The sequence below is a fragment of the Lampetra planeri genome, chromosome 53 (genome assembly GCF_965212315.1).
Source record: "Lampetra planeri chromosome 53, kcLamPlan1.2.h2, whole genome shotgun sequence".
In the NCBI taxonomy this organism is placed as follows: domain Eukaryota; kingdom Metazoa; phylum Chordata; class Hyperoartia; order Petromyzontiformes; family Petromyzontidae; genus Lampetra; species Lampetra planeri.
The window spans coordinates 5,566,960-5,594,695 of NC_136159.1; the positions used below are offsets into that span (position 1 = coordinate 5,566,960).

General features: G+C 46.9%; 2 protein-coding genes and 1 non-coding gene across 3 annotated transcripts; 2 read left to right on the top strand and 1 right to left on the bottom strand.

Moving 5' to 3' along the window:
• The first annotated feature begins 1,500 nt into the window (after window positions 1–1,500).
• MICOS13 (mitochondrial contact site and cristae organizing system subunit 13) lies at window positions 1,501–8,901 on the top strand. Its single transcript, XM_078617430.1, has 4 exons — window positions 1,501–1,660; window positions 4,190–4,358; window positions 6,961–7,012; window positions 7,246–8,901. The coding sequence occupies exons 1-4, from the start codon at window positions 1,638–1,640 to the stop codon at window positions 7,341–7,343; spliced, it is 342 nt and encodes a 113-aa protein (XP_078473556.1). The 5' UTR covers window positions 1,501–1,637; the 3' UTR covers window positions 7,344–8,901.
• A 3,519-nt stretch (window positions 8,902–12,420) lies between these two features.
• Window positions 12,421–27,380, top strand: LOC144734848 (ciliary microtubule associated protein 1B-like). Its single transcript, XM_078617263.1, has 5 exons — window positions 12,421–13,767; window positions 20,912–21,022; window positions 22,578–22,688; window positions 23,761–23,905; window positions 24,387–27,380. Exons 1-5 carry the CDS (start codon window positions 13,719–13,721, stop codon window positions 24,718–24,720), a joined length of 750 nt encoding a protein of 249 aa, XP_078473389.1. The 5' UTR covers window positions 12,421–13,718; the 3' UTR covers window positions 24,721–27,380.
• LOC144734959 (U6 spliceosomal RNA) lies at window positions 13,025–13,132 on the bottom strand. The gene has a single exon (XR_013588573.1). It is a non-coding gene; the product is annotated as a U6 spliceosomal RNA (small nuclear RNA).
• Window positions 27,381–27,736: the final 356 nt, after the last annotated feature.

Consider the following 27,736-nt stretch of genomic DNA (forward strand, 5'->3'; position numbering starts at 1 on the left):
AAGAAATGAAATGGCCAAAGTGTTACTTCTTATTCATAATAAAGGTTATTTTGGGGGGAGTTAGATCGCGTAAATATAAATGTGTCGTTTAACCCGCCACCATCCCACACAGCCAATTAGTAAGGGGCCGTCCATAAATGACGTCACGCGATTTGGGACGATTTTTGACCCCCCCATCACACGGCGTCACAAAAAGTCAGGCCGGCCCCCTTAAATGACGTCACAAAGCTCTGCCCCCCCCCCCCAAAAAGAAAACATGCTTCAAATCGCTTTAAACTATTGTCATTGTAGTGCGTATTTAATGTGGCGCTGCACTCTGATGTAGGAGAAAACATTTATTAAAAAGTCTATTTAATTAAGTAGAACGTGTTGTCTATATTTGAAATTGCGCATTTTGATGTGACGTCACATTTCTCCCCCCCCCCCCCTCGTCACACATCGTCACACATCGTCACAAATGTCTGCGTGACGTCATTTATGGACGGCCCCTAAGGTTTGTCACGTCAACAGAACACGTACCGATTCCTTACTGCTGCAGCACACACCGTGTGTTGGAGAGTAAACCCACAACGCGTTTCCTTTGCGAGGCGCAGCTATTGTTGACACTCCGACTGATGCTCCTGCTGTTGTGGAGTGACTCATGCAGCCAGCTATGGCTGCAGGGTTTGGTGGTACATGTTGTTTACGTCGTTTATTGTGAAATTTCGGTCACAGTTCCTATGATCACTGTTTCATTGCTTTTATGGCTTTATTTTGGTGATTTTCGAAAAGTTTTTTGGTTTGCCCATTGTTTGTTGGAGTACGGAGTTAGACTGATGGCCTTAATCTAAGTTGTCTTGTGGTTGTTGTTGTTTGACTTGCATCCCACTGGGATTTTTGCACACAGTGTTGGTGTACGGTGCTTTTTAAATCCTTTATAATAAGTTCACTTGCTTGCTTGCGCGCTTACGACCGTGCAAATCTTTCGGTCGTTTTTTAACCCACTTCCCGTGATCCAATCGAGCTTACGTTTTCCACACAGACTCGTTGTGCGTGACAATAAATGTTCGTGAAAATTTTTTTCCAAAATTTTACACTTTTTAGGAAAAAATAAATTATATTAAATTACCAATTGCTTAATGGTGGCAGGCAATCATCTGACCCATAGGTGGCAGCCATCTCAAGCCAGAGGACGAGAGGACTCTAGCCGCCACGCATATAAAGGATTTATAGTGAAAAACTTTGTTTTTACGGGTTAATTTTTCTGCAATATTTTGCTGTCTTTTCTTGGATTTTCTGTTTGCACTTAGTCACATAGTCACTTTAAGATGTTTTCTTGTTCGTGTTTTTGTTTTTTGTTTGTTGCAGTTGCACCCGATTCAAGAGCCGAATGGCTCACAGGACTATACCTAATCAATGAACTTGACAAATGCGTTAGGCGCGCATGCGCAGTGAGCGGCAAAAGCTGCAGTCGCGGTGCGCCGCGGATTTGAGGGTCCGCGAATAACGAGGGCCCCCCTCACTTCCCTCGGTGACCGCGGATTTCAACTCGGGGTGTTGAAACCCAAGAACCGCGCGAAGCCCCTCAGAACCGCGCCGGGCGCTGTTGGTCTCCAGCCGAAATCCCTTCGCCCAAGAGGCTTCGAATCGCGGCCCGGATGGCTCTCTTTAAAGCGGCGAAGTAAGTGGAGGCTGCCGATAGGCGTAGCGGCGCCTTTTAAAACATCGTTGCAACATTTCGAGGGTAACCTTGAGTGGAGAACTTGACATTCAGATGACACCTTGACGGCTGACCGAGTAGGCCCACTGCGGTGCCTATGGGCTTGTCTAGATTTTATACCGTCGCCAGGCTGCGCTCGCCCAGGGGGACCGCAAGGCCGAGCCGCCTCCCTCCTTACGGTGTCTCATAATATTAAAGTTTACCGTTATTTATATAATTTGAGTTTATTGTTACGTTTGTAAAATGTTACTTTGTCCGTGGGTATTGTTTGTGACGTTTTGCTGGCGCTGATGTGAGACGAATGTTAAGCGAGGCATATGTCAAGGCTTTTACTGTGTGCTCTAACCATGAATACAATACGTACATTTTAACACGTAGCAGGCTTTCGCAAACAATAAACACAATATAGGTTTTTTTGGGGGTTAGATCGCGTAAATATAAATGTGTCGTTAAACTCGCCACCACCCGACACAGCCAATTAGTAAGGTTTGTCACAAACACATAACATGTCAATTCGTTACTCGTACAGCACACCGGTGTGTTGGAGAGCAAAGCCACAACATTTCCAATCTAAGTACGACGTTTCGCTAGTAATTACAACTGGCTTCATCAGGCGGACAGCCATCTGGCTGGATTTGCTCTCCAACACACTCGTAACGGAGTGGCATTTTCTGTTTACATGATAAACCTTACTAATTGGGTGTGCCGGGTGGTGGCGGGTTTTAACGACACATTTAAATGTATGCGATCTAACCTAAAAAAAAACTATTATCAATACGTACATTATTTCAACGTTGCAAGATGCCGAATATCGCTTGAAAGTATGCGTCTTCCACGTGTTCAATACGTTTTTAATTCGCTAATCTGCTGTACGTAGACGGTTACTGTTGTACAATTAGTTTGTGATTATCGTGTAGCAATAGTAATCGGTAGAATCACAATTTTGTATTACTGGGCAGTATAGATTATTAGACATTGTCTATGACCAATTAACCTGGAATGGTGCCTGATGCAGGCAGTGATGAGAAGGAAACTGGCACTATTTGGACACATATGTAGGGTGAACACCATACCGTTTCAACCCATACGGTTTACCCCGTATTCATGTACAGGGAAATTGAGTTTTCAGGTCCATACAGTGTACAGCCGTTTCAATGCGGGCAAAAATGCTTTTTGTCTTTGTGTTTCTCCCTTGTGATGAGACTTTGTAGGATGAACGTTGAGATTTATAAGGGCACGGGGTGACCAATAAGGTCTGCATTGGTCTGTAATAAAGTAGGGCACTGACAAGGGGTTGACAGGTATGGAACAACAACAGGAACATGTCAAGTGCGTTGTTCGGCATAATGGAAGGAACCGGACAGATGGGAAGACTTCACAGAGAATGGCGACGACAAGAGATCGGTGCCAGAAAGATGTGGCCAGTAAATTTCGATTGAAAGCTTTCGTGACTACAGGGATTCATATTCTTGGTTCTTTCGGTAAAGTCACTTAGAAGGGAACTAATAAAATATTTGTATTAAAGTCACGTAGAAGGGAAATAACATATTTTATTATTTCCCTTTTACGTGTCTTTACCGAAAGAACCAAGAATATGTGGCCAGTACTTGAGCATATTGGCACCAGACAGAGGCAAGTGGAAACAAATGACGACATGTGCAGTGGACACGTCACGGGCTATCTGCCCATGGCTCGTGATGTGTGCGGCCTGATCTCGAAAGCTAAGCGGGGATTGCGCCCTCGATACTGGTTTTGGATGGGCCACCACCATATATTAAACAGGTCGTGATTATTGGCTGCTCTGCTGCTACGTTTTGACCAACAGATGGCAGCCGGGAATCAAGCTCAATGATTATACCGAATTGTACAACTAGACTTTCGCCAACGCTTGGTGAAGTACTGTTGGTCATATAACTCCCACGACCTTCATGGCTTTGTGAGGCCCTCCTCCAGCAGTAGATCGGCAAAACGGCAGTGCATAAACAATAACCCCCTTTACTACTGTCATCTTCTTGGTTCTTTCGGTAAAGTCACGTAGAAGGGAAATAATAAAATTATTAAAATAAAACATAATGAAATACAATTCTCACGACGTTTCGGCCACAACGCAAGCAGCCGTCCTCAGGTGAAGAACAGGTCTGTCGGAAAGACAGCATCTGAATGAACACCACCAAGCTTGGCAGCGTATATTTAAGCTGGGTTAGGGGAGGAAGGGTGCATTGACAAAAGAATTTGCATATACTGTCATCTCTTAGCAATAGCGGTGGTGAAGGAGGTGATGGTAATATAGGTTCCAATAATAATGGTAACAATGGATATGATAATCGTGGTCATCGTGATAACGTCTCTTGTGATGGTCATTTCGGTGATGATAAATACTATGGTGTTGACGGCAGTGATGTTAATAATATATGTTATGAGTTATTCTGGTGGTACTGCACAATGTGCATGTGGCTGTGGTTCTAACGGCAATGTGACTTTTCCCATTAGGCTGAGCATCAAGCTGGGGTTGGCTGGAGGCGCCGTGTACGTTGCGAGCTCGCAAGGCGTGTTTCGTGATGGCGAGGATGGGGAGGGAGCCCTCTCTCGCCTCGGGGACACAGTCAGCCCCGTGCTGAATAAATACTTGGGACCGTACGTGGGCCCATACCTGCCAAAGGTGGGAACATCGCACTTGGAACACAGGCATCCAATACTCTTATGGCCATGACATAGCAGTGCAATTTTATAGGCAGTCAACACCAACAGTAATTGATCTTCCACAAAGCTCATGGTCCACCCTAAATCGCATCCCTCGCACAAACCATGGCAGATGCGAATACCTGATGCACAAGTGGAAAATGTAAAACTCTCCAGTGTGAAACTGTGGTCATCCAGAACAGACCGCACAACACATAACGACGCAATGCCCGATGCACAAATACAAAGGAGACATTACAGCGACACACTCTGCTGCTCCTGATGCGGTTGTCTGGCTTGACCGCCTGAATGTGAAATTGTAGTTGTTGCTCTACATCTACATCAGCCGTATGACAGAATAAGAAGAAGACCAACAGTAATTGCCGCAGTTCTTTATTGTATCAGAAATGTATCGACCCAAATCCCAACAAATCTGATTGCCATTTTACCAAGTGCGCAACTCCGATGACAGCTTACAATGAGATCGCAGGGGTCATGTGACAGCCCGAGGTTGTGTACTGGACATCTGTGAAAAAGAGCTTTATAGCTCATGGGTTTCCTCCAGTTTAAATGTTCCGATTCCGTGAAGTACACGTTTACAGATCAAACCTCCGTCACTCTTTGCCATTACCGTACCATGGTGTCATAGTTGCCCATAGTAAATACATTGCAGGTGACAACTGCAAGCAACATTTGCTATGAAGTTTGCCCTTGAAAATTATGGCGATCATCACCCTAACACCACACTCACTGTGCTCTCCATATGTCAACACCCACCCACGGAATCCTTGAAACTTGGATGATTTTCCTCTGCCACTCTTGTGAGGCGAGATTACACCCACTTCGTCATCAGCACCCACTCAGATGCCCACAGCAACCCATGGTGGCTCGTAGGCACGTAACGGATGGTTGATTGTACGTATGTATGGGTATTCTGTATGGATGATTCACCTTCCCCCCCTCCACTTCCCCGCCAGCCATTCTATGAATTGTTACAATTCTGAGTTGTAATTTTAAGCATGAATTGGTACTTTTAAAAATATATACTATTTTTACTGCCTCTATTGCTTCTCTTCATTCGCTATGCGTCAACATTTACTTCAGGTTAGTATGCACCATTCTAGATTTGAAGTTTTCGGTAAAGTCACGTAGGTGAAAATAATAGTAAAATAAAAGAAAAATAAAGTGAAAACAACTAAATTAAATCACGACGTTTCGGGCGCAACACAAGCGTCCTTCATCAGGTGGGGACCACCACAGCGAAAACAGTTGCTTAGGTACGCCGAAGAGATGGCTTTGACAAGGGTTTATATAGCTGCGGAGGATGGGGGGGGAAACGATAGCAGGGTGAGTGTGGGGGCCGGGCGTGGGCTGGAGAGGCTAATCCTAAGGGTGGACCAGAGGTCGCAACCGGGTACCCAATACCCTTACCCTACCCGATACCCGGCTACCCGTACCCAGCCGGGTACGGGTACCCGTTTGCGACCCTGGTGCGGCCGGGTACGGGTAAGGAATCAAAACCCGTTTGCGACCTCTGGGGTGGACGCAAGCGCTCCAGGGCATACTGCTCATACTGCTCCTGTACATCGGATGGGGGGGGGGGGGAGAGTCGGATGGGGGTACAAATTTGCACGATTGAAACACTGCACGTCAAATGTTTTATGTGTAAAGAAATGTATCTATTGTGGAAGGTCACCTGCTGTCCCTTCTAATCAATGTGTAATCAGACTTGAGTGGAGCTGTCTCGATTGGCCGATTATGATGCGTTGTTTCGTGCAGCCTTGAGATCCCATCTTTCACACTGCAATACCCTAAAGTATGCCACCAGGAGGTGCTCTGTTCATGCTGTTTACTGCTTGGCATGTGCATTTTCTGAGGCCAGCAAACGCAAACTGTTGTTGGAATGCGCTCAATGCCAAAATAGAAACAGATAGTTATACTTGCTGACAGTTCATCTTCCGTTGAGATATGAACGTGGATATATCGAAGTCATTGATTCTGGAAATATCATCCAAGTCAATGCTAGGACGCTCATGCGATAACTTTGCAGACTGGCGTGGTTACTTATCTGTCTGCTTGTTTAAAAACCTCAATATATGGCACTAGCATGAATATAAACAGGGATTATTGTATATATTGCCACATTGTCACAGGACATTATAGCGTGTAAAGAACACAATGTGTTTGTGAATGTTAAATAGAAGGCTTTGCGTTCTGTTCTGAATGTAACGCGCACACATTCTAGCAAAATAAAACACGCACGACTTTGTACAATGTTTATCCCGTATTTATTTTAGTCCTATTGCACAACCCGCTCCGTCAAAGATTTGTTGTTTCATTTGGTTAGTCGTTGCTCAGTTTAGCTCCATGACCCGTGGGGAATTTTCGCTGAATATTTGTGCGCAACATAAATAAAGTAACGTTTTTTATTTCACAAGGAATCTTAAACCTCCGCAAACTTTTTTGGTTTTTACGTTCGTGCCAAAACGTGTTGGAATCCATCTTGTTACGGCTCACTTTGCTCACGCGTCCCCCGGTGTTTATGAAGCTTGTGCCGTAACTCACCGTGTGACAATTTGCAGGTTCCCAGTGGTGTGGGCGTCTGCGAAACAGTGAAATCTGCCTGGAACTCAGGTATTTAAAGAACAAACAACGTGACCACTGCAGGTTTTAAACACATATAGGCGCGCCCTGCTGGAGTTTCGGCACGTGGACTTCCGTGCTGCCGCTAAGGCATCAAAACACTGTGGTTGCTTCACAGGCAGCTTGCTGCGCGTGGCTTGAGACAGTACCGAAACACGTTTTGAGAGAAATGAAATTGGAACCGAACGTTATCTTGGAATGCTCATGTGTGTTCTCAACTGCAGGCGTTCACACCTCCATATTGGCGCTGTCGAATCTGCCCCAGCGATCGGGAGAGTGGGCGGGCCAGGGCTGGACCTACGTGCGGGACCTCGTCAAGTGACCGCCAGAGTCCGACCCACCTCGTCGCACCTCTCGCTCACAGTCGACTAAGTTGTTATTTTTTTTGTTATTATCAGGCAAAGCTTTATTTGGTTTTTGCACGACCTGTGGTGAAACATCAACTGACATGCGACGGTGCCAATACTGCGGCACGTGGCTGGGTGACCGGTTAGATTTAAACTACGTGCGAGAGGTGCTTTGTTTCTGAATGTTGGTGGATGTTATAACTGAGCCACTGCTTGGCAGTGGTCATCACTATGTAGGTTTCACTTAACTACACATACACATTCGAAAGACCTTAATAACATATCAGGAGACATAGTGTGTCACCAGTGGCGTGCCGTGGCGTGGTTGGCATGAGCTCTGGTGCAGGGAATGAAATTGGATCCCCCCTCCCCACTGCCATTGTTACATTTTTCCCTCCCACTCCCATTGTAGCCCCGTGCCTGGGCAAGTCTGGCTCAGTTTGCTCTAACGCAATTGCCCAGCCTACACACCCGATATCTACGCCCATGAGCATGACATTAATCACCACATTTTTATCCATTCTTAGTGTTAATTGATGAAGCTAGGGTATCCGTACACACACACACACGTGGGTGCTGCGCAGGTTGCGTTCGTATTCCCAATTGAAAAGTAATGAAATCGAGGCTGATACGAGTTGGCAACTTTCCCGCAAGAGGTGCAATCGGCAGGCGTAATTGAAGAGGGCACAATTTCTACGTCGTTACATAAGTCTGCGCCATCTTCGGTTGCCTGCTGTGGCCACACCTGCTAAGAGGGAACAATTCAGATCCAACGTGAGATATTTTTCGAAGCACCACCCATCCCCTACCAACCTTAATCTCCACGCACGCCACACAGCAACCGTTGCCGTCCACGTTTGCGTCTGGAGAGACGAAGCCTACGCTATTTATAATGATAATAGATTTTTATTTTTAGAAGCTCAGCAAATGGGCACAAAACTATCAGGCTCGTGTGACGGGTTTCCGTTTTTGCGTTGAGCACGTGGGAGTGTGCAAAACGCGACTTGCACTGCAATCCGAGTGGGGAGCACTAGCGATTCCAGAGATGTGACTGCGCAGTTGGTCATGGCGTATCGACGCTACCTGTTGGCAAACCAATTCCAACACTTCCCCGTTTAATCTTTAACAGATGCTTTTCATTGAACGTAGGACATCGCCAACTGTAAATGATGAGAAGATCATCCAGCAGAAAAGTGTGTGCAGGCTGGATATAATGAGCAATATTACATGCATACGGTGATTGTTATCGTAGGCTAAGTCTTTCCATCTTGCCTTGCATGAGACATGGCATGACCACACTGCGCGTATAACGCACACGGCCTTGTTTAAAACCACCGAGTTACATTACTTTGGGCCGCAGTAGGACAATTAGACAACTCTATACCGGTTTCATCAATGTTAGGATTAATCACGACAGTATAGCCATGGTTGTCCTTGGTGTTTTATTTTTTGGATTGGTGGCATTGTTGAAAATCGCATTTTGGACGTTGCATACGGCCTCTGAATAAACTCTTAAGATGCAAGGTACAATGACACTGACTCGATACTTCTTGTGTGTAGCTGGGTGGATGAATAACAATATAAAAGGCTGTTTGTCCAGATTAGTTTAGCCAGGGATTGGCTTCTGGTGACACGATGGATTGCTTAGATGTGTACATAGAGTTCACGGTGGTTCGCGACTAATGTGGGCGATGGTCCGGTTGGATTTTCCACGATTGAATGCTGTTCTTTCTTTGGATTTGTACGGAAGGTCGTGGGGTGGATCTGCAGTGAGACGTGAGGATTCAATATAACACGGGCCAGCGTTTTTTTTAAGGTTAGATTACATCCCTTAGGTTTTTCAGTGGGATGTTGGTGTCCGCCAAAATCTCTCGCCATTTCTCCCAGGATGCTGAAGCCCGAATGTGTAAGAGGGTTCTCTGGCTTTGCTCAAGAACGACTTGCTCCATTTCAGGTGGTGATTGGGCGGGTCCCGTAGTCTTCATGGATGGGTTGGCCCTTGATGAGTCTGCATTCACGATTGGCTCGCGCAGAGAGAGTAGCATATTCTTGGGTCTTTCGGTAAAGTCACGTAGATAAGTTCAAAGAAAATATTTAAAAAACTACGACGTTTCGATTGCAACACAAGCGGTCGTCTTCAGGAAAAGGGTTAGCTTTCAAGGCAAACTGTTTATAAGGGTTTTAAATGGGCATAGCCCAGATGTCAGCAGCCAATGATAATGTGAGTGGTGGGCAGCCAACCCGACCGGTGGTTGGTTTTCCACCAATCAAAGGGCTGCCAGGTGAAAAATAGCATGTTAATGAGAGATTAGCATATTGATGGAAGTTCGCAGAGCCGCAACCAAGAGGTTGGCGCGTGAAGTGACTGAGTGTGAACCCTGTGAACGTGCAAGTTTGTAATGGGCGTAAAGCACAACTAACATCGGAAGGTGGTAGGATGGGAACATCACAGCGAATTATGACTTAAACTTGTTGATAACGTCCTTCCAATGATTGCTCAGGTTGTACCCATCTTCTCGGTTGAAATTGTGTCTGTCTAAAAATGGATGGCTTCATGAACGAATCTTTGTTGATAGCCAGTGGGCTTGCAAAGTACCTTCGTCTTAGAGAAATCAAGTTCGTGTGAGCTCACCGCATTCAAACAATGATCAGCCACGACCAAGGTATTGGTCCTATCGTGTTTCAGATCTGACATTTGGGCTATGCCCATTTCAAACCCTTATAAACAGTTTGCTTTAGAAGTTAACCTCCCTTTTCCTGAAGACGATCGCTTGTGTTGCGATAGAAACGTCGTAGTTTTTAGTTTTTATTATTTTTGTTATTTTCTTTGAACCTATCTACGTGACTTTACCGAAAGACCCAAGAATATGAATTCCTGCAGTCACGAAAGCTTCAAGTCAAGGTCGGTGACAAGGCCCGCAGTATAAACCACAGATACGCGGAATCTGCTTCACAGCGGACTTTAAAGATCAGGTGATGTTATTCCAAAGAACAAAAAAGCGTAGAGATTGTGTGCTGCCATCACGGTCCAAATCTGCCAAGTTCGAAAACTGGACTCGCAAATCACTCAAGTTCAAGTCCATTTATTAGGTATAGCCCTGTGAGCCATTCGGCTCTTGAATTGGGTGCAACCGCAACAAACAAAAAACAAAAACATGAACAAAAAACATCATAAAGTGAATATGTGACTGAGTACAAACAGAAAATCCAAGAAAAGACAGCAAAATATTGCAGAAGAAAACACTGTACACCAACGCTGTGCAAAAATCCCAGTGGGATGCAAGTCAAACAACCAACAACAACAACCACAAGACAACTTAGATTAAGGCCATCAGTCTAACTCCGTACTACAACAAACAAACATGGCTAAACCAATACACTTTTCGAAATCACCAAAATAAAGCCATGGAAGCAATGAAACAGTGATCATAGGAACTGTGACGGAATTTTCACAATAAATGGCATAAACAACATGTACTACCAAAACCCTGCAGCCATAGCTGGCTGCATGAGTCACTCCACAACAGCAGGAGCATCAATCGGAGTATTATAATTTTTCAAAGTTGGTAAAAAGCTACATGGGCATCATCGCACCCCGCTGGCAGACGGAGTGGCCGCTTGCAAAGCCGGTGGTGTTGCTGCGTTCTACCGGCACTGCCACTAGGACAGCTGCCGCTGGAGGTTGATCGTGGCTCGACTGCTGAAAGGGCACCTCGAGATGTCCTGCTTTGGAGTCGCGGTATAAATTCTAAGCGTTGATGGTGACGCTGACGAATTTACACGTCACTTTTTTGGTATTTCATAGCTCCGTGAAAGAAATGTGCCTTGAGTGAGTGTCCGGGTTGCTTTTAAACCATGGCTGTCTTTGTACATTGTGCCCGAGGGACGATTGGAACACTTGAGGATATTCAGTTCGACAAAGGAGCCTTTGTCAAAGAATTAAAAAAAAAATATTCTAAGCACTTCCCACCGATATAAACACTCTCTTTGTTTAATGGGCCGGGTTCGTCAAATTGGAATGACTCCAGCGTGCCACCTGGATTATTTCCTTCACGGTTGTTTTGTCCCGATGGAACCTTTCCCACAATTCGTTAAGCCCTATTTTTCAAAGTATTGCGTAAAGAAGTGGTTCTTAACCTTTACTGCAGCATTTGCACCCCTGTCATTCTCAATCGTTAAAACAACCTCAATAAAAAAAATTACCGAAATACATCAGTTTGATGAAACACAGTAGTTGTACTTATGTGCCCCTGCTCAATTTGTGTTTAGATAACACTGGTCAACACACTTTTTCTGGCATAAGGTATTCCAACGGTTTTAAGGTAATTTTGGGGTGCTGATTCCAAATCTGGCATCAGTTTTTGTCTATCACATCAGGTTTTTGAGATATCAAATATTGCATTTTCAATCAAAACTTCGGAAGAAAAATATTAAATAAATGTGGATATCTACATAAAATGATATTATAAACACACTATCCTAAAAATACAGCACCATATTTTAACACTAAAGCAGTCACTGACTCGCAACAACTTGAAATCATAAGTGCAAGAGTCAATTTCGGGTAAAATCAATGAAAATGGGGTATGCCGATAGCATAAACATGAGATGTGATAGAGCAAATCTGAGATCAGATTTGGAATCAGCACCCTGAAATTAGTCTATAACAGCTGCAAAAGTCCAGGCCAGAATTTTTTTTTTGTTTACCTTCTACAAAAAAACTGGCCACGTCTCTCATCTCCCAGAAAGGGCATCTCGCACCCCCAGGGAGTGCGTGCACCCCAGGTTAAGAACGACTGATGCAACGATCGCTCAAACACCCGCGTACAAACTGAATTAATAGCTCCGTCTCTGCTGTGGAGGTCCTCTTGGCTACGATCCCTCCTTTAGCTGCCACTCTGTCGTTAGTCTCGGCCATCGTCCGCTTCCAATCGTGGCGTGCCCTGTTTAAGATAAAAAAGCAGTTCTAAATAAATAAGTTTTTCAATCTAGATGATTTAAAAGTGAATAGCACCAGTGGCTTCCTAATATCGGAAGGAAGAGCGTTCCAGACGGCCGCAGAAACGCATCCAAAAGCGCGCGATGCGATGGCCTGCAGGCTTCGTGACGTCTCCAACTTGCATTCACGTTCTCGAATCCATGTGTTCCTCTTTCTGCCTCACAGTATAATTACTGAAATTAACCTCTCCACGCTTTGTTCTTGTTAGTTTGGTTAAAGTTACGCCGCTTTAGAGAGTCTACATTGGTTTGGACTACTGGTTTATATGATTGACACCGCGTTTTTTGTAGGTTGGTGTTGACAGGTCACGAGTTCATATCCTATACTTGATACAATTTGTTAAATTAAGCCGTAATATTGTACACTGGTTTCGATGCGTCTCTCTGGCGTGTCTGTAAGGGTGTATTGTTGCGTCTCTGTCTCTAAGTCTGTTGATCGATGTCTCTCCGTCCATCTCGATGTGTCTGGTTCTATCACTGTCTCTCTAACCACACCTTGTCTGCCTCTGTATGTCTCTCCGTCTCCCCGTATGTATCTCTCTCCATCTCTGTCTTTACGTGGATGACCCCTCCGTGTTGTCTGCGTCTTTGTTACTCCTGTTTTTCCCTGTCCATCTCTGTGCGTCTTTCTCCACCCATCTGTCTTTCTCCCTGTGTCCACGTTGCCTCCACTCTCTCGAATTTGCGTGTCATCCTTGCGCAGGGGGCCATGCTAATCTTCTCTGTATCGTTCCAATGTTAGTATATGTACTGCCGGAGCAAGTACCGTCTCTCTGTGTGTGTGTGGCTATCGTTCTCATTGTGTCCGCACGTGCGCCCCTCTCTCTCTCTCTACAGCATTTCAGACGGCTCTGAATATCGATGTACAAATGGACAAGGATGTGGGTTGGTTGACTTTTGTGTCCCTCGTTCAAGTGAGTTTGGCTCCGAGCCCGGCTCGCTCGCTCGCTCCTCTCCGCAAGCCGTGAAACCCAAGCAAGGCAGAAGGAGGAGGGGGGGGTGTGTGGGTGTCTGTGTGCGAGACGCCGACAACCCAACGTCCGCACTGCTCCGCTAATCATCCATGCGACACCAGGCAACGGTAGCCAGGGTGACAATTGATTGCAGACCGCCTGGAGCAGTTGAACCAACAAATAGTTTGCCAGCAAAACTCTTCGTATGCAACGCTCTGTGGGGAGCAACAGCAGCAGCAGCAGCGGCGGTGGTGGTGGTGGCAGCTTTCTTCGCGGATTTTTTTTGTTAAAAAATACAAATTGAACGCAAGACAGCGGTTTACGTTATAACAACAACAACAACCAAAAACACGACAAAAAGTCGGAGTTAAAAAATCGAGAGACCGAGACTCGAGAGGCATGGAAACAACGGAGAAGGATCGCCCCTTGATTTACGCAAAGTTCAGAGGTAAGAAGAAGATGAGTTTCGCGTCTGCCGCGATATAATTGAGCGACCGTTGTTATTTTTGTGATCGTTATCGGTTGTTCTCGATTGACGAGCTGCGAGTCTTAATCAGCGTCGGGATTTACGTCACCCACGTGTGTTTGTGTGCGTTGAAAGTCTTTCGTACCGTACGTAGCCAAGCGTGCTAATCGGAGGTTCGCGTGCGTGCGTGTGTGTACATTGCACAATTGGTGGTTGAGAGATTGTTGAGATTGCCCCAGCGGTGTCGCCGTGGTGAGAAAAAGCTGCACTGTGAACCCAGCAACGTGCACTCGATTCCTGCCTACGGAGCAATTCTAAATAAATGAGTTTTTCGATCTAGATGATTTTAAAGTGCGTAGCTCCAGTGGCTTCATAATATCGGAAGAGCGTTCCAGACGGACGTACATGGAGTGGTGGCACAGTGATTGGCGCACTGCGCTGTGAACCCAGCGAGCTTCGATTCCCACGGACCTGCGGTAGCCTAACTCATTCCGGGCTTCCCCTAGGTCGGCTCGGCATTAAACGACTACAAGGTGCGATGTGTAAACGTCAGGGTCTTGAGACGTGAGTGTGCTGCTACTGCTCTGCGACTTGCATCCCACTGGGATTTTTGCACCACAGCATTGATATACGGTGCTTTTTTCTTGAAGACTTTGCTGTTTTTTCCTGGATTTTTTTCTGTTTGCGCGTAGTCACTTTAAGATGTTTCTTGTTCATTTTGTTGTTTTGTTGCGGTTGCAACCCGATTCAATAGCCGCATGGCTCACAGGGCTATACACCTAATAACACACATTCCTGCGGAGGGAGCTGGTAGGAACGTTGGGTTGCTCGGTCAATGGCCAGGGTCAATGGCGGCGTGGTGTATTCCGCAAATATGCCCGACTGTGAGGGCGGGCACAAGCCGGCGTGAGTAGGTTAAACGTTGAGTTTTATAAGGGCACCATGGGGCGACCAGCCCCTCCCCACCCAGCCCCACCCATCCCCACCCTCCCCACCCAGCCCCTCCCTCCCCACCCAGCCCCTCCCTGCACGACGGACACAATAATCCCCTGTGGGCTGGTGTAACCAGGAGGTTCCTACCAGTATAAACTCAACTGAACGCACCGCGCTCACATTAACGCATCGCTAACGGCACGTGGCGCTCACCAACTGTGTCCATGGCCCACAACGTAGGTTGGGGGGGGGGGGGTCTTTTCCATTGTGAATAATACAACGCTCGTGGGTGACGCTTTTTCATTTGCCGGGATGCGTCAGCAAAATTGAAAACCCATTCGCAATGAATTATAAATCACGGGGCTGTGTGGGAGGGGTACGCGGATCAGCGCCACGCAACAAACGTCGCGAGAGAAATGTTTGTTTCGCTATTGAGCCTAAATTTTCCACTTTTGCCTTATGCAGTTTCACATAGCGCCTTCGTCCAAAGCGCTTTACAATAGTTAGTTTTTAACTGTACATAAGATATTCTTAGGTTTTTTCGGTAAAGTCACGTAGCTAAAAAAATTTAAATTAATAAAAGTAAAATTATATATACGGAGTGGTAGCTCTTGTAATCTCTCATTTACTTGATACAGCTGTCGTGGCTGTGACGGTTCCACCTGAAGACGGAAGCTTGTGTTGCCTCCGAAACGTCGTGATTTTTATTTTTATTTTATTTTACTTTTATTAATTTTAATTTTTTACCTACGTGACTTTACCGAAAAAACCTAAGAATATGAATCCTTGCAGTCACGAAAGCTTCAAATCTAGAATTGTACATAAGATGATAGTGGTTGAAATAAAGAGCGTTGTTGTTATTAAAAGTGCTGGCGTAGCTATGGTGACAATTGCACATCAGATATGGATTTGTACACGTGTGAATATAATTAACCTATCACCCAAAACGTGCAACCGATCTCGTCAAAATCTCGGAAGCTAAGCAGCTTTGAGCTTCTTCTTGGTTCTTTCGGTAAAGTCACGTAGAAGAGAAATAATAAAATAATAAAAATAAAACATAATAAAATAATTCTCACGACGTTTCGGCCACAACGCAAGCAGCCGTCCGTTGTGGCCGAAACGTCGTGAGAATTATTTTATTATGTTTTATTTTTATTATTTTATTATTTCCCTTCTACGTGACTTTACCGAAAGAACCAAGAAGATGAATCCCTGCAGTCACGAAAGCTTTAAATCGAAATTTAACTTTGAGCTTGCCACAAGCCCTTGGATGGGCGCGATAACAATGAACAATACATTCACAATAACAGGTGTTATAGGCTGCTTCGGAGACATGTTATTTTTGCCAGTAGTGGACCGTGCAGCCAAATCCACAGGTGTAGTTTAACACGTAGCAGGCCTTCGCGACCAATATTATTCATAATAAAGCTTTTTTTTTTATTACACGCTTTTATTTAACTCACTCTGTCTGTTGTTGTTGTTGTCGTATCCTCAAATCTTGTAACTCAATTTGAACCCACTTCCCAATGGGGTATTGACTGCAAACTTCGTATACTTATGTCTTACTAATAAAAAAATACTATAGTCTATCCTAAAAAATATTTTTCAACAATCTTTTTACACGCTTTCTTTTAACTCACTCTATTGTTGTTGTCGTATCCTCAAATCTTGTAATTCAATTTTAACCCACTTCCCAATGTGGTATCGACTGCAAACTTGGTATACTTATGTCATACTGATAACAATACTATATTCTATCATAAAAAAAATCGTCCAAAATCGCGTGACGTCATTTATGGACGGCCCCTAGGGGTCCACGGCCCACGGGTTGGGAATCGCTTCTCTCTGTCCAACCAAGCCACACCGGCCAGCGTGGTGCCGTCTGGTCAAATAAACACGACGACCCACACGGTGTGGCACAGCACGGTTCGCTTTCAACCAGTCGCGTGACTTTCGTTGGGGGGGGGGGCAGGAGGTGCCTTGCTCACCCCCACACCCCCCCCCCCCTCGATGACAAAAGCTATGAGTTGCCCCCCCCCTCCCCTTGACAGCTACCATTAGATTTGTTTTGAACAACAGTGTAAAAGAACAAAAAAAACGACGTTTTTAAAACGCCGTTTAACATTTTTTTTTAAAATAAAAATGCTTTCATTTGCGTTCCACGTTTTATTTTAATTTAATCAACGTAATATTGCAAAGGTGTAATTTAAATTTCGATGTAAAGCTTTCGTGACTGCAGGGATTCATCTTCTTGGTTCTTTCGGTAAAGTCACGTAGAATGGAAATAATAAAATAATAAAAATAAAACATAATAAAATAATTCTCACGACGTTTCGGCCACAACGCAAGTAGCCGTCCTCAGGTGGAGAACAGGTCTGTCGAGGAGACAGAGTCTTCAGACTCAATTTCTACGGAGCTGTAGTGACGGAGCGCTCCTACAGCGTTAAATGTTCTCGACCTGGAGCGGAACAACGATGTCATAGGCAATAGTAGCCTCGATATACAATAGTAACCTCGATATACAATAGTAGCCTCGATATACAATAGTAGCCTCGATATACAATAGTAGCCTCGAGGTGCGACCGTGCGAGACAAATTAAATATTGGGCCCCTACCTGACTGATTGCCGCACACATCTGAGCTGATAATGTCGTCACTACGCCACTGATAATGTAGTTACTACGCCACTGATAATGTAGTCACTACACCACTGATAATGTAGTTACTACACCACTGATAATGTAGTTACTACGCCACTGATGATGTATATAGTTACTACGCCACTGATAATGTAGTTACTACGCCACTGATAATGTAGTTACGACACCACTGATAATGTCGTGACTACGCCACTGCTCACAACGTGTGCGTCCGACTAAGAGACACCAAGACGATTTTGGGCAAAAGTCCTGGTATTGTTGAGTCTTGAGCATCTCCCTCTGCAATAAGGTAACGATGCCGGTCCTGCTGATTGACACAGCCTTTGAATGCGCGCAATCGAGCGCACTACAAAGCCGGCTCCAGTTTACTGACCGAGTCAGTTGCCAGGGGTAAGATCATCGATTGAATACGATCGTCGAGCAACATAATTTGCCATTCGCATCGCTGGTAGTTATTTCAAAGGTGTTGGTCCGTACGCACGCAGGAGGGAGACAGACACAGACACAGAGAGAGGGCGGCACCTACGTCAAAGAGTGGGGTTGACAAAGAGGGTTCTTACACTTGCATTGTGCAGCAGGACAGAGGAAGGAACGTGAGAAGGGGCGCGTTGCAACCGCTTGGAAAGCCCTCATCTTGAGTGGCGTTAAATTAAAACCTGAAACCATTATCCATCCAACTCCCCCCCCACCCACCTGCCCCAACACAACCCCCGTCATGCTATGATCAAGAGAGTCCCCACGCAGTGCGGAGGAAAGCGACTGTTGACTCTGAGAGCTTCACCAGAGGAGGAGTTTGAATTCTCTATTTGGGGGGGGGGGGCGGGGGCAAAAGGTTCGATTTGTCCCTCGCATTAGGAATGGCGGTGTATATTCAGGGTGCTTCAAACGTTTGTTGTTTACACTTCTGAGAATTGGCAACAATACCACGAGAAATGTGCCTCCGGGGACCACCTGGAGAAGATTCCAGACATGTGTTGACATTGATGGCGAACTAGTGACTTTTTGAAGCTATTAACATACATTTGTTATCATGTTACAGTTTATTATCCGTTCTTTTTCCATGGCAAATTATAATCCGATGTAAGTGTTAAAAAAATTTTGAAGCACCCTGGAATTATTCTTTAAGGTTTTAATCTTAATTGTAAACTACTGAAAATTAAATTTCGATTTAAAGCTTTCGTGACTGCAGGGATTCATCTTCTTGGTTCTTTCGGTAAAGTCACGTAGAAGGGAAGTAATAAAATAATAAAAATAAAACATAATAAAACAATTCTCACGACGTTTCGGCCACAACGCAAGCAGCCATCCTCAGGCGAGGCTGCTTGCGTTGTGGCCGAAACGTCGTGAGAATTGTTTTATTATGTTTTACTGAAAATTAATTATTAAAGGTGTCCAGTTTTGGGAGGCATTGCCCCCCCCCCAAACTTTCCCACGACCTTCACCTATGGTGGCTAGGAGATATTAACTTCCTCGCCTGGTATACAGGAGGTCGTGGGTTCGATCCCAAACCCCACGCCTGCTGCTGTATATTTGGAGTTTGCGTGTCTCTCTCTCATCATCATCATCATCACGGTGGCTAGGAGATGTTAACTACCTCGCCTGGTATACAGGAGGTCGTGGGTTCGATCTCGATCCTGACACCTGCTACTGTGTATTTGGAGTTTGCGTGTCTCCCTCCCTGTGGTCGCACGGGAGTTTCTCCGGGTCCTCCCGTTTTTTCTACCCCACATTTTAGAATCAACATCACGCGTTTCGAGTATTTGGCTGTTATACATTCGCACGTGATAATCCATTTGGTTGAGCTAACATTTGTGATAGCCAGGTCGCGTCTGAAAAAAAGAGCTATGCAGCTCAGTCGGCCTGGCCTGGTCAAATAAAATATACCTGTTCGAACCTGACCCACCCACCCTCCCTCCCTCCCTCCCTCCTACCCCCGGGAGAAAACCCATCGACAGGTGTCCCATTGATTATTTCCAAGCCCCCACGGGCGACTTAAGAGGCAATTACCACGCGCGTGACAATGGCCCGCACAAAATGGGCCCGTGTCAACTTCACCGCGAGCGCGGGTCCGGTTGTTGTTGCTTCTCCTGCGTTTTGTTGAGCGAGAGAACAAACAGAGCTAGAGAGCCATGGCTGCATGGGGGGCGGCGGGGGGGGTGGACGCTGGCTAACGCTGCAAACGCAAAGAGACACAGTGTGTGTGTGTGTTTGAACCTTGCAAGGTTTGTTGCTGTTACCGTACACTAACGGCAACCCCCTCTCGTTTCTGTGAAGCAACACGACAGGGCCGTGGAGGTTGTACTGTGTGGGGAGGGGGGAGAAACGGACGTGGGCCCTCTACTTTGTCAATCGCTGAATCCAACTGAATAAAAATTAACCCGTAAAAACAAAGTTTTTCACTATAAATCCTTTATATGCGTGCCAGCCCACATTGGTCTTTGAAACGGGCGGCTAGAGTCCGCTCGTCCTCTGGCTTGAGATGGCTGCCACCTATGGGTCAGATGATTTCCTGCCACCATTAAGCAATTGGTAATTAAATATAAAAAAAAAATCCTAAAATGTTGAAACTTTTGGAAAAAAATTTTCACGAAAATAAATTGTCACGCACAACGAGTCTGTGTGCAAAATGTCAGCTCGATTGGATCACGGGAAGTGGGTTAAAAAACGACCGAAAGATTTGCACGGTCGTAAGCGCGCAAGCAAGCAAGCAAGTGAACTTAATATACAGGATTTAAAAATGCCCCCCCCCCCCCCCCCAATGTTGGTTCACAGATACGGTCGCTGTGCGTTTCGTCACGCTCGCAGATTCAGGTTGACAGCGCCTGTGCATTCGCTCCTATCCCATCCTTCCGTCTGTAACAGGACGGCACTCTTAACTCGCATAACGTGATCCAAATATAACTAGCGGGTTTGGCATGGAGTTGTCCTGCTTTTACGAGGACTTTACTCGATAGAAAATCCACCAAATTGATCGGAGGGTTATTGCCCAAAACTTGATGATAAAAAAACGGCGCTAAAAGTATAAGCCTTATCGGCCAAGGCAATAACCTAACTCGTCGCACGCTCCCCTTCCCCGTACCATGGAGAGCGTTACAGAACCCATGATATGCATGATTTTCCTTGCTTGTTTTAAAGGGGGGGCATCATGTATGTATGTTGAACTTCTTTCGCACCGTACGTAGCCAACTGTGCTAATTGGAGGTGCGGGGGGAAGGACAACAAACTAAACACAAAAAGCAGTTCTACAGAAATGAGTTTACAAACTAAGCGATTCAAAAGTGCATGGCTCCGGTGGCTTCTCGGATCGGAAGAGGCTTCCAGACGGCCGCAGGAGCGCACCTGAAAGCGCGCGACGACGCGGTGACCACCGTCTTTGCTTCGACGGCCAGCCACAAATCCGCCCGGGTCGGCGCGACTATGGTTTGCGCTCCTGGACGACATCGGCCAAGGCGTTGTGGTTCTGTTTCTCGGCGAGCACATTTTTCGTGCGTAATCGTCGCCTTCGCCGATGACGCCCGTCTGCCGTGCGTCAGGACCGGGGCCTGCCAAGTACAAGCTGCCACCCACGCTGGGCCACGGCGGGCACGACGTCTCGAAGCGCGCCAGCCCGGCCTACACCATGTCCGCCCGCTACGACGACCCAAGTACGCGCGCGGCGGCGAGGAGGGTTCGACACCCGATCCCGGGACGCATTCCTCAGTCGGTCTTGGTTAGATTAGAACACGTGTGGCCCCGTCGGCCCTAGTAGGTGCTCGCTAACAGCACTCGTCGTTCCATCCCCCCCCCCACCCCCTCTCCCCTCGCATCTCTGATGATCACGGTTGGCTACGTACGGTGCGAAAGAAGTTCAACATACGTACTCTTCCCAATCATCTGTGCAGGCTACACGGCAGTGGTCTTCATTGCAAGGTCCGCGCGCCACTGGCCGGCCCCTGGTGGCCTTTAGTGCGGCCCCCTGCAATACACCACGTGTGATAACAGCCCCCATCAGCATCGTGCTGTGAAACCCCAATTATTTCAAGTGTGTGGCGGCCCTCACACTGACGTTTTATCGGCGAAACTGCACCACCCCCCCCCCCCTCTGAAAATTAGTGAAGAACATTGCTATATGGGTTTAGCTGTCCCTGTCTCTCCCTCCAGGTTAGCAATAGAGAGACAAAGGTGGCTGGGCATGGTGCCGGCCACTCTATGCCATTATGAATGATGCTTGCCTCGATAATAGTTTTTTTTTACCCTTCTATCTGGCAACAAAACTGACACCTTTTTTTACAAGGAGTCATGTTTACATAGACCACAATACCTGCAAGTCGTAATGCAAACAAAAAACATCACTCTGATAATGTGCACTGTCCTTGATGCTGATTGGTCCACACCCGAGACAGCTTTCCTTAGAGCCTAGTCTCACATGGGTTGGACCAGATATCGCGTGATGCTTGCCTCCTCCACAGGTGCCTGTCCCAGTAGTATATGCAAGCCATACGAATGACCTTTGTCTTTGTGTTTTCCTCCACGTCAGCACTGGGGAGAAAAAGGCGGCCGGGCACGGTGCTGACCACACCGCCCCGTTGTATGCATGCGAGGGGAGCGCGTGACGTATGACGTCATCGCCTTGGCCGATAAGGCTTATACTTTGAGCGCAAAATTTTATCAGCAGGTTTTGGGAATAAACCTTCTGATAAATTCGGTCAAATTTCTGTCGTGCACCGCGCTGACCTTCATAGGTGCTCGACTCAAAGCACTTGGCCCACCCGAGGCTTAATTTCAGCTCTAAACGCATGTTTCTAAATGTGGAGGGAAAAACCGGAGGACCTGGATTAAAAGCCACGCGACCACCGGGAGAACATTCAAACTCCAAATATACAGCAGGCGTCAGGGTCGGGATCGAACCCACGACCTCCTGTATACCAGGCGAAGTAGTTAACATCTCCTAGCCACCGTAATGATGATGACAAAGAGAGAGAGAGACACGCAAACTCCAAATATACAGCAGGCATCAGGGTCGGGATCGAACCCACGACCTCCTGTATACCAAGCGAGATAGTTAACATCTCCTAGCCACCGTGGCACCCTCTCGCTATAGGGCTGTGGATACCATTTGCACTATCCGTAAGCCCACCTCCAGTCGTCAATGAGAAGTGATGCACAGGCTCGGCCAGCCTATGCAATCACACCTGGGCGTCTCCGTCACTGTTCCTCCAGGGTTTCCGATGGCCAAGACTCCCGGACCAAAGTACTACTCCCCGAGCCTCACCCGCCACGGCCTGGAGGGGTCGCCGGTCTACTCAATACAGGGCCGCCACCGCGAACGGAGTACGGAGCTCGCTTACGAGACGCACGCTCTAGACGTAGAACAGTCATTCATCTTAACCTGGGGTGCATCACGCATTCCCCCACCCCCACCCCCGGGGGTTGTGAGATGCCCCTTCTGGGGGGTGGCAAGACATGGGCAGATTTTTTTTTTAGAAGGTAATCAAATTGAGCACCGGCACGTAAGTTACGACTTCCTCTGTTTCATAAACCCCTATGTAATCATTAGCATTACGCAGTATTTATTTTTACGATTGCTGCAAAACCGCATGCTGCCTTTTTGAGCTCCCCCCCCCCCCCCGTTGCGACTCTTTGACTTGCGGGCAGCCGTTTGAAAAAAAAAACTGAAATATGAAAGTTAATTTAATGGAAATAATATTAATTAATTGATTAAATATGGGAGGGAATGGGTCACGGTGACAACAAAATGTACAGTTCTAGGTTACCACGTGGACTTTACATTCTATCGCAGTTATTTATATTGGCAAGATTCATGCGTGATTATTCACAAGTGACTTCTCACGTACGCCATAATAATTTCACACATTTGTAAATCACATCACGTACCTCCCCCCCCCTCCTCCTCATCCCACCCTGGGACATTGCCACGTGCACCCCATAGGGGTCCGCGTAACCCCCCCTCTGGTTGAAAACGACTGTGTGAAGGCTATACTGGGGGTTGGGGTTGTGTGGTGTGGCCGGCGCGGTGGTGGGATCTTTTTAAATCCTTTATATTAAGTTCACTTGCTTGCTTGCTTGCGTGCTTGCGTGCTTGCTTGCTTGCTTACGACCGTGCAAATCTTTCGGTCGTTTTTTAACCCACTTCCCGTGATCCAATCGAGCTGATATTTTCCACACAGACTCGTTGTGCGTGACAATTAATTTTACACTGTTTAGGGAATCTTTTTAAAATATTTAATTACCAATTGCTTAATGGTGGCAGGCAATCATCTGACCCATAGGTGGCAGCCATCTCAAGCCAGAGGACGAGAGGACTCTAGCCGCCACGCATATAAAGGATTTATAGTGAAAAACTTTGTTTTTACGGGTTAATTTTTTACCTTTTCTCTCCCAGCGCTGGCGTTCCGCACGCCGGGCCCGGGTGCGTACGCGAGCGAGCGGCTCTTCCCGCCAAGCGAAGCGCGCGCTCCCGCGTACTCGCTCGCCGAGCGCACCGCGTCACGCAGCGTGGACCTCGTTCCAGCGCCCAACGCCTACAGGTGAGACCGAGGGCTTTGCGGTGGCTCCCTCTCTCTCTCTCAGTGGCTTTTTTCTTTTCTCCGGGTCCTCCGGTTTAACCCCTCCACGTTTAGAATCAACGTCACGTGTTCAGAGTATTTGGCTGCTGCTGCTGCTGCTGCTGCTTTAAATCTCTCCACACGCCGATAAGCCACTTCTCGTTGAGCCATCATTTGTGGCCAGGTTGCTTCTGACAAATAGCTATAGAGCTCAGTGGGCCTTACCTGGTAAAAATAACAAAAAATTGTTAAATAAATTGCGCGTGACGTCAGCGGCACGGCTCGATTTCTGCAGTGAAAAAAACCGACCCGGCGCCTCCTGAGCCGCGACAGCCTGGCCCGGCACGGCCCTGGCATGGCTCGGATATGCCAGTGGGAAAAAAAAAATGTGGTTCGCGATTTAACGAACGTAAGCTAATTCTAACGGACTTGCTTGGTGGCTTCACGTTCTTTCCCCGTTAAGTCTGCCGAGCACGCTGGGCTCCCACCTGCCGCACCGCCGCTCGGCGCCCAGCTTCTCGGTGTCGGCCCGCCGCTCCGTCGGGGGTCACGCCGAGGACCTGGCCCGGACGCCGGGCCCCGCACGCTACGACGCCGCCCACGCCTCGGACCTGCGGCCGCACCGGGCTCCGGCGTGGTCGCTGCAGAGCCGCAGCCGCCTACCCGGCGACAACACGCAGAAGCCGGGCCCCGGCGCGCACCGGCCCGAGACGTGCGTGTCGGTGACGACGCGCCGCGCCCCGACGTTCCGCATGGGAGTCCGACACTCGGACTACGTCATGCCGCTCATTTGCTGATGGCGCGGCGGCGGTGGCGGCGGCGGTGGCGGTGGATGTGTGTGTTGTCACTGGTGCTGAAACGGAGGGAGCAAATACTCGCTGGTTGTTTCGGTAAAGTCACGTAGGTAGAAATAAAATAAAATAAATCACGGCGTTTCCAACGCAACACAAGCGTCGGTCTTCAGGTGAAAATCGCGACAGCTGCGACGTCTGCTGCGAACAGTACGATGTCTGCTCCCTACCCACGTGACTTTACCGAAAGAACCAAAGAGTATGGGTTCCTGCAGTCACGAAAGCTTCAAATCAGGAGAGAGCAAAGTGGAAAGTGAAAAGGTGGTGAGGCTTGCGATGGGGAAGAGGGAAGGATGCAGGCGGTTAAGCCCATTGGCTCTCAACCGGGGGTGCACATAACCCTGGCGGTACGTGGCAATGCCCCAGTGTCGCATTCATTGTGCTTATTATGCTTACACTATTGATTTTCATTGTACATACATTTATTTCCTGGAACTACGTTGGGCCAGGCAAAGGGGTACTCAGTTGAAACAAAAGTCAACAAGGGGTACAGTAGCAAAACAAGGTTGAGAACCACTGGTTTAGCCAACCGAAGGCGAGGGCTGCTCCTAAGTTAGCCGAGCAGATGCGAGCACAAGCCCTCGGACTGATCGCCAACCCAATCGACGAAACAACTAGCCACGGCTCCAATTCTGATCACATCCCGCAAGCCTGATTGACTCGCCAACGGGCAACACCATTGAGCCGAGCACTAAGAAACTAACCAACCCGCCGCTGGTATCGTCCCTAACAATGACGCTAACCCTAACCAGCTCGTCAATCAGACACGAGTCCTAGTCTACTAATCCTAACCCTTGTCACCCGTCCCAAGCAAAACACTAACGCTACCCCTAACCATCCACACATTGGTCATAACTAACTATTGAAACTATTTGGCATTTTACCAGCTTATGTCTACTGAGCTATGTCGCTGTTTTTAAAAAGTGACGTGGCCACAAATTATATCTCAACGAAGTGGCTTATCATCGTGTGGAAATTTATAGCAGCCAAATACTCTAAATGCATGCTTCTAAGTGTGGAGGGAAAACCCGGAGGACCAGGAGAAAAATCCATGCGACCACGAGGAGAACGTGCAAATTCCAAATATGCAGGCGTCAGGGTCGTGATCGAACCCCGACCTCCTGTATATCAGGCGAGGTAGTTAACATCTCCTAGCCACCGTGATGATGATGAGAGAGAGAGAGAAAAATATGCAAAATCCAAATATACAGCAGCAGACATCGTCAGGGTCGTGATCGAACCCTTACCTCCTGTATACCAGGCGAGGTAGTTAACATCTCCTAGCCACCGTGATGATGATGAGAGAGAGAGAGAGAAATATGCAAAATCCAAATATACAGCAGCAGACATCGTCAGGGTAGGGATCGAACCCCAACCTCCTGCAGACCTGGCGAGGGAGTTAACATCTCATAACCACCGTGGCGCTACTGCCCAGACCCCAAACTAACGAACCAACCAGACCAGAGTACTCGCTCTCCGACTCGGCCAAAGCCGAACAACAACAACCCCCTTCCATGTACCGTATTTACCGTATGTTGAACTTATTTCGCACCACTATGAGACCTCCTTTACCAGTGGCAAAATATAGTGATAGGTTTTTACCCTTTCAACTGGTACAAAAACTGACACCTTTATACAAGGCATCATGTTTGCAATAACCACAACACAAGCAGTCAAAATACAAACAAAAAGAAACAACTCTAATAATGATAATGATATGCATTGTCCTTGAAGTTGATTGGTCCACACCCAATCAACACCCAATCAACTTCAAGGACAGTGCATATCATTATCAGAGTTGTTTCTTTTTGTTTGTATTTTGACTGCTTGTGTTGTGGTTATTGCAAACATGATGCCTTGTATAAAGGTGTCAGTTTTTGTACCAGTTGAAAGGGTAAACACCTATCACTTTATTTCGCACCGTACGTAGCCAACCGGAGGTGCGGGGGGTGGCGAGGAAAGAGCTCTTTTGACTTTTTGTTCCATTTTCAGTTTTGGTGTGAACAACACATACCTGTCAACCCTTTATCAGTGCCTACCTTATTACAGACCAATTCAGACCTTATTGATCACCCGTGCCCTTATACATTTCAACGTTCATTCTACAAAGTCCCATCACAAGGGAGAAACACAAACAAATAGACACGGTTTTTTTGCCCGTAATGAAACATGTACGCCTGGACCTGAAAACGTAATTTCCCTGTACAAGAATACTGGTAAACCGTTTGAGTTGACAGGTATGATATACACTACTATACACTACACTATACACTGCATTATACACTACACTATACTATAACGGTCAACTCCTTATCAGTGCCTGCCTTATTACAGACTCAATTCAGACTTTATTGGTCACCCCGTGCCCTTCGAAATTTCAACGTTGATCATACAAAGTCCCATCACAAGGGAGAAACACAAACACATAGACAAAAACATGGTTTTGTTGCCCGCATTGAAGCGGCTGTACGCCGTATGGACCTGAAAACTCAATTTCCCTGTACAAGAATACGGGGTAAACTGTGTGGGTTGACGGGTTGACAACATGTGGCCCATCGGAGCGTGTGGGAAGTTTGAGGGGGGGCATCGATCTAAAGAGTGAATTTATTTTGGTGATGGTGGGGGGTGGGGCGAAGGTGGGGGGGCGAAGGTGGGAGGGGGGGCTGCCGAATCGAGCACCGTTCACGCTGCTTGACAACTGTCTAAGTAAGCCTTCACGCGTGGCTTGTCTTAAGAATAACTTATTCACCTCTTGGGATAGTGTTGCATTATACAAGCGCCAATGTAGAGCGCAAATACACGCTTTTGGCTTCATCTGTTATACACGCGTACTGTAAATGCTGTATTGTGCACTGGAGTGTGTTCCATTAAATGTTGGTACTGTATTGTCAACAATGAATTGCGTTTAAAGCGAAACGAAACAACAATACATCCTTCCGGGAAGCTGCCACGTTTCAATCCG

Excerpts from the sequence above, each read along its gene's own strand:
- LOC144734848 (XM_078617263.1), top strand. The coding sequence starts at position 13,719 with ATGGAAACAACGGAGAAGGATCGCCCCTTGATTTACGCAAAGTTCAGA. Across the intron at positions 21,023-22,577 it reads CGCCCGCTACGACGACCCAA|GGTTTCCGATGGCCAAGACT; the intron begins GTACGCGCGCGG and ends CTGTTCCTCCAG. Across the intron at positions 22,689-23,760 it reads GGGCCGCCACCGCGAACGGA|CGCTGGCGTTCCGCACGCCG; the intron begins GTACGGAGCTCG and ends TTTCTCTCCCAG.
- MICOS13 (XM_078617430.1), top strand. The coding sequence starts at position 1,638 with ATGGCTCTCTTTAAAGCGGCGAA. Across the intron at positions 1,661-4,189 it reads GCTCTCTTTAAAGCGGCGAA|GCTGAGCATCAAGCTGGGGT; the intron begins GTAAGTGGAGGC and ends TTTTCCCATTAG. Across the intron at positions 4,359-6,960 it reads TGGGCCCATACCTGCCAAAG|GTTCCCAGTGGTGTGGGCGT; the intron begins GTGGGAACATCG and ends GACAATTTGCAG.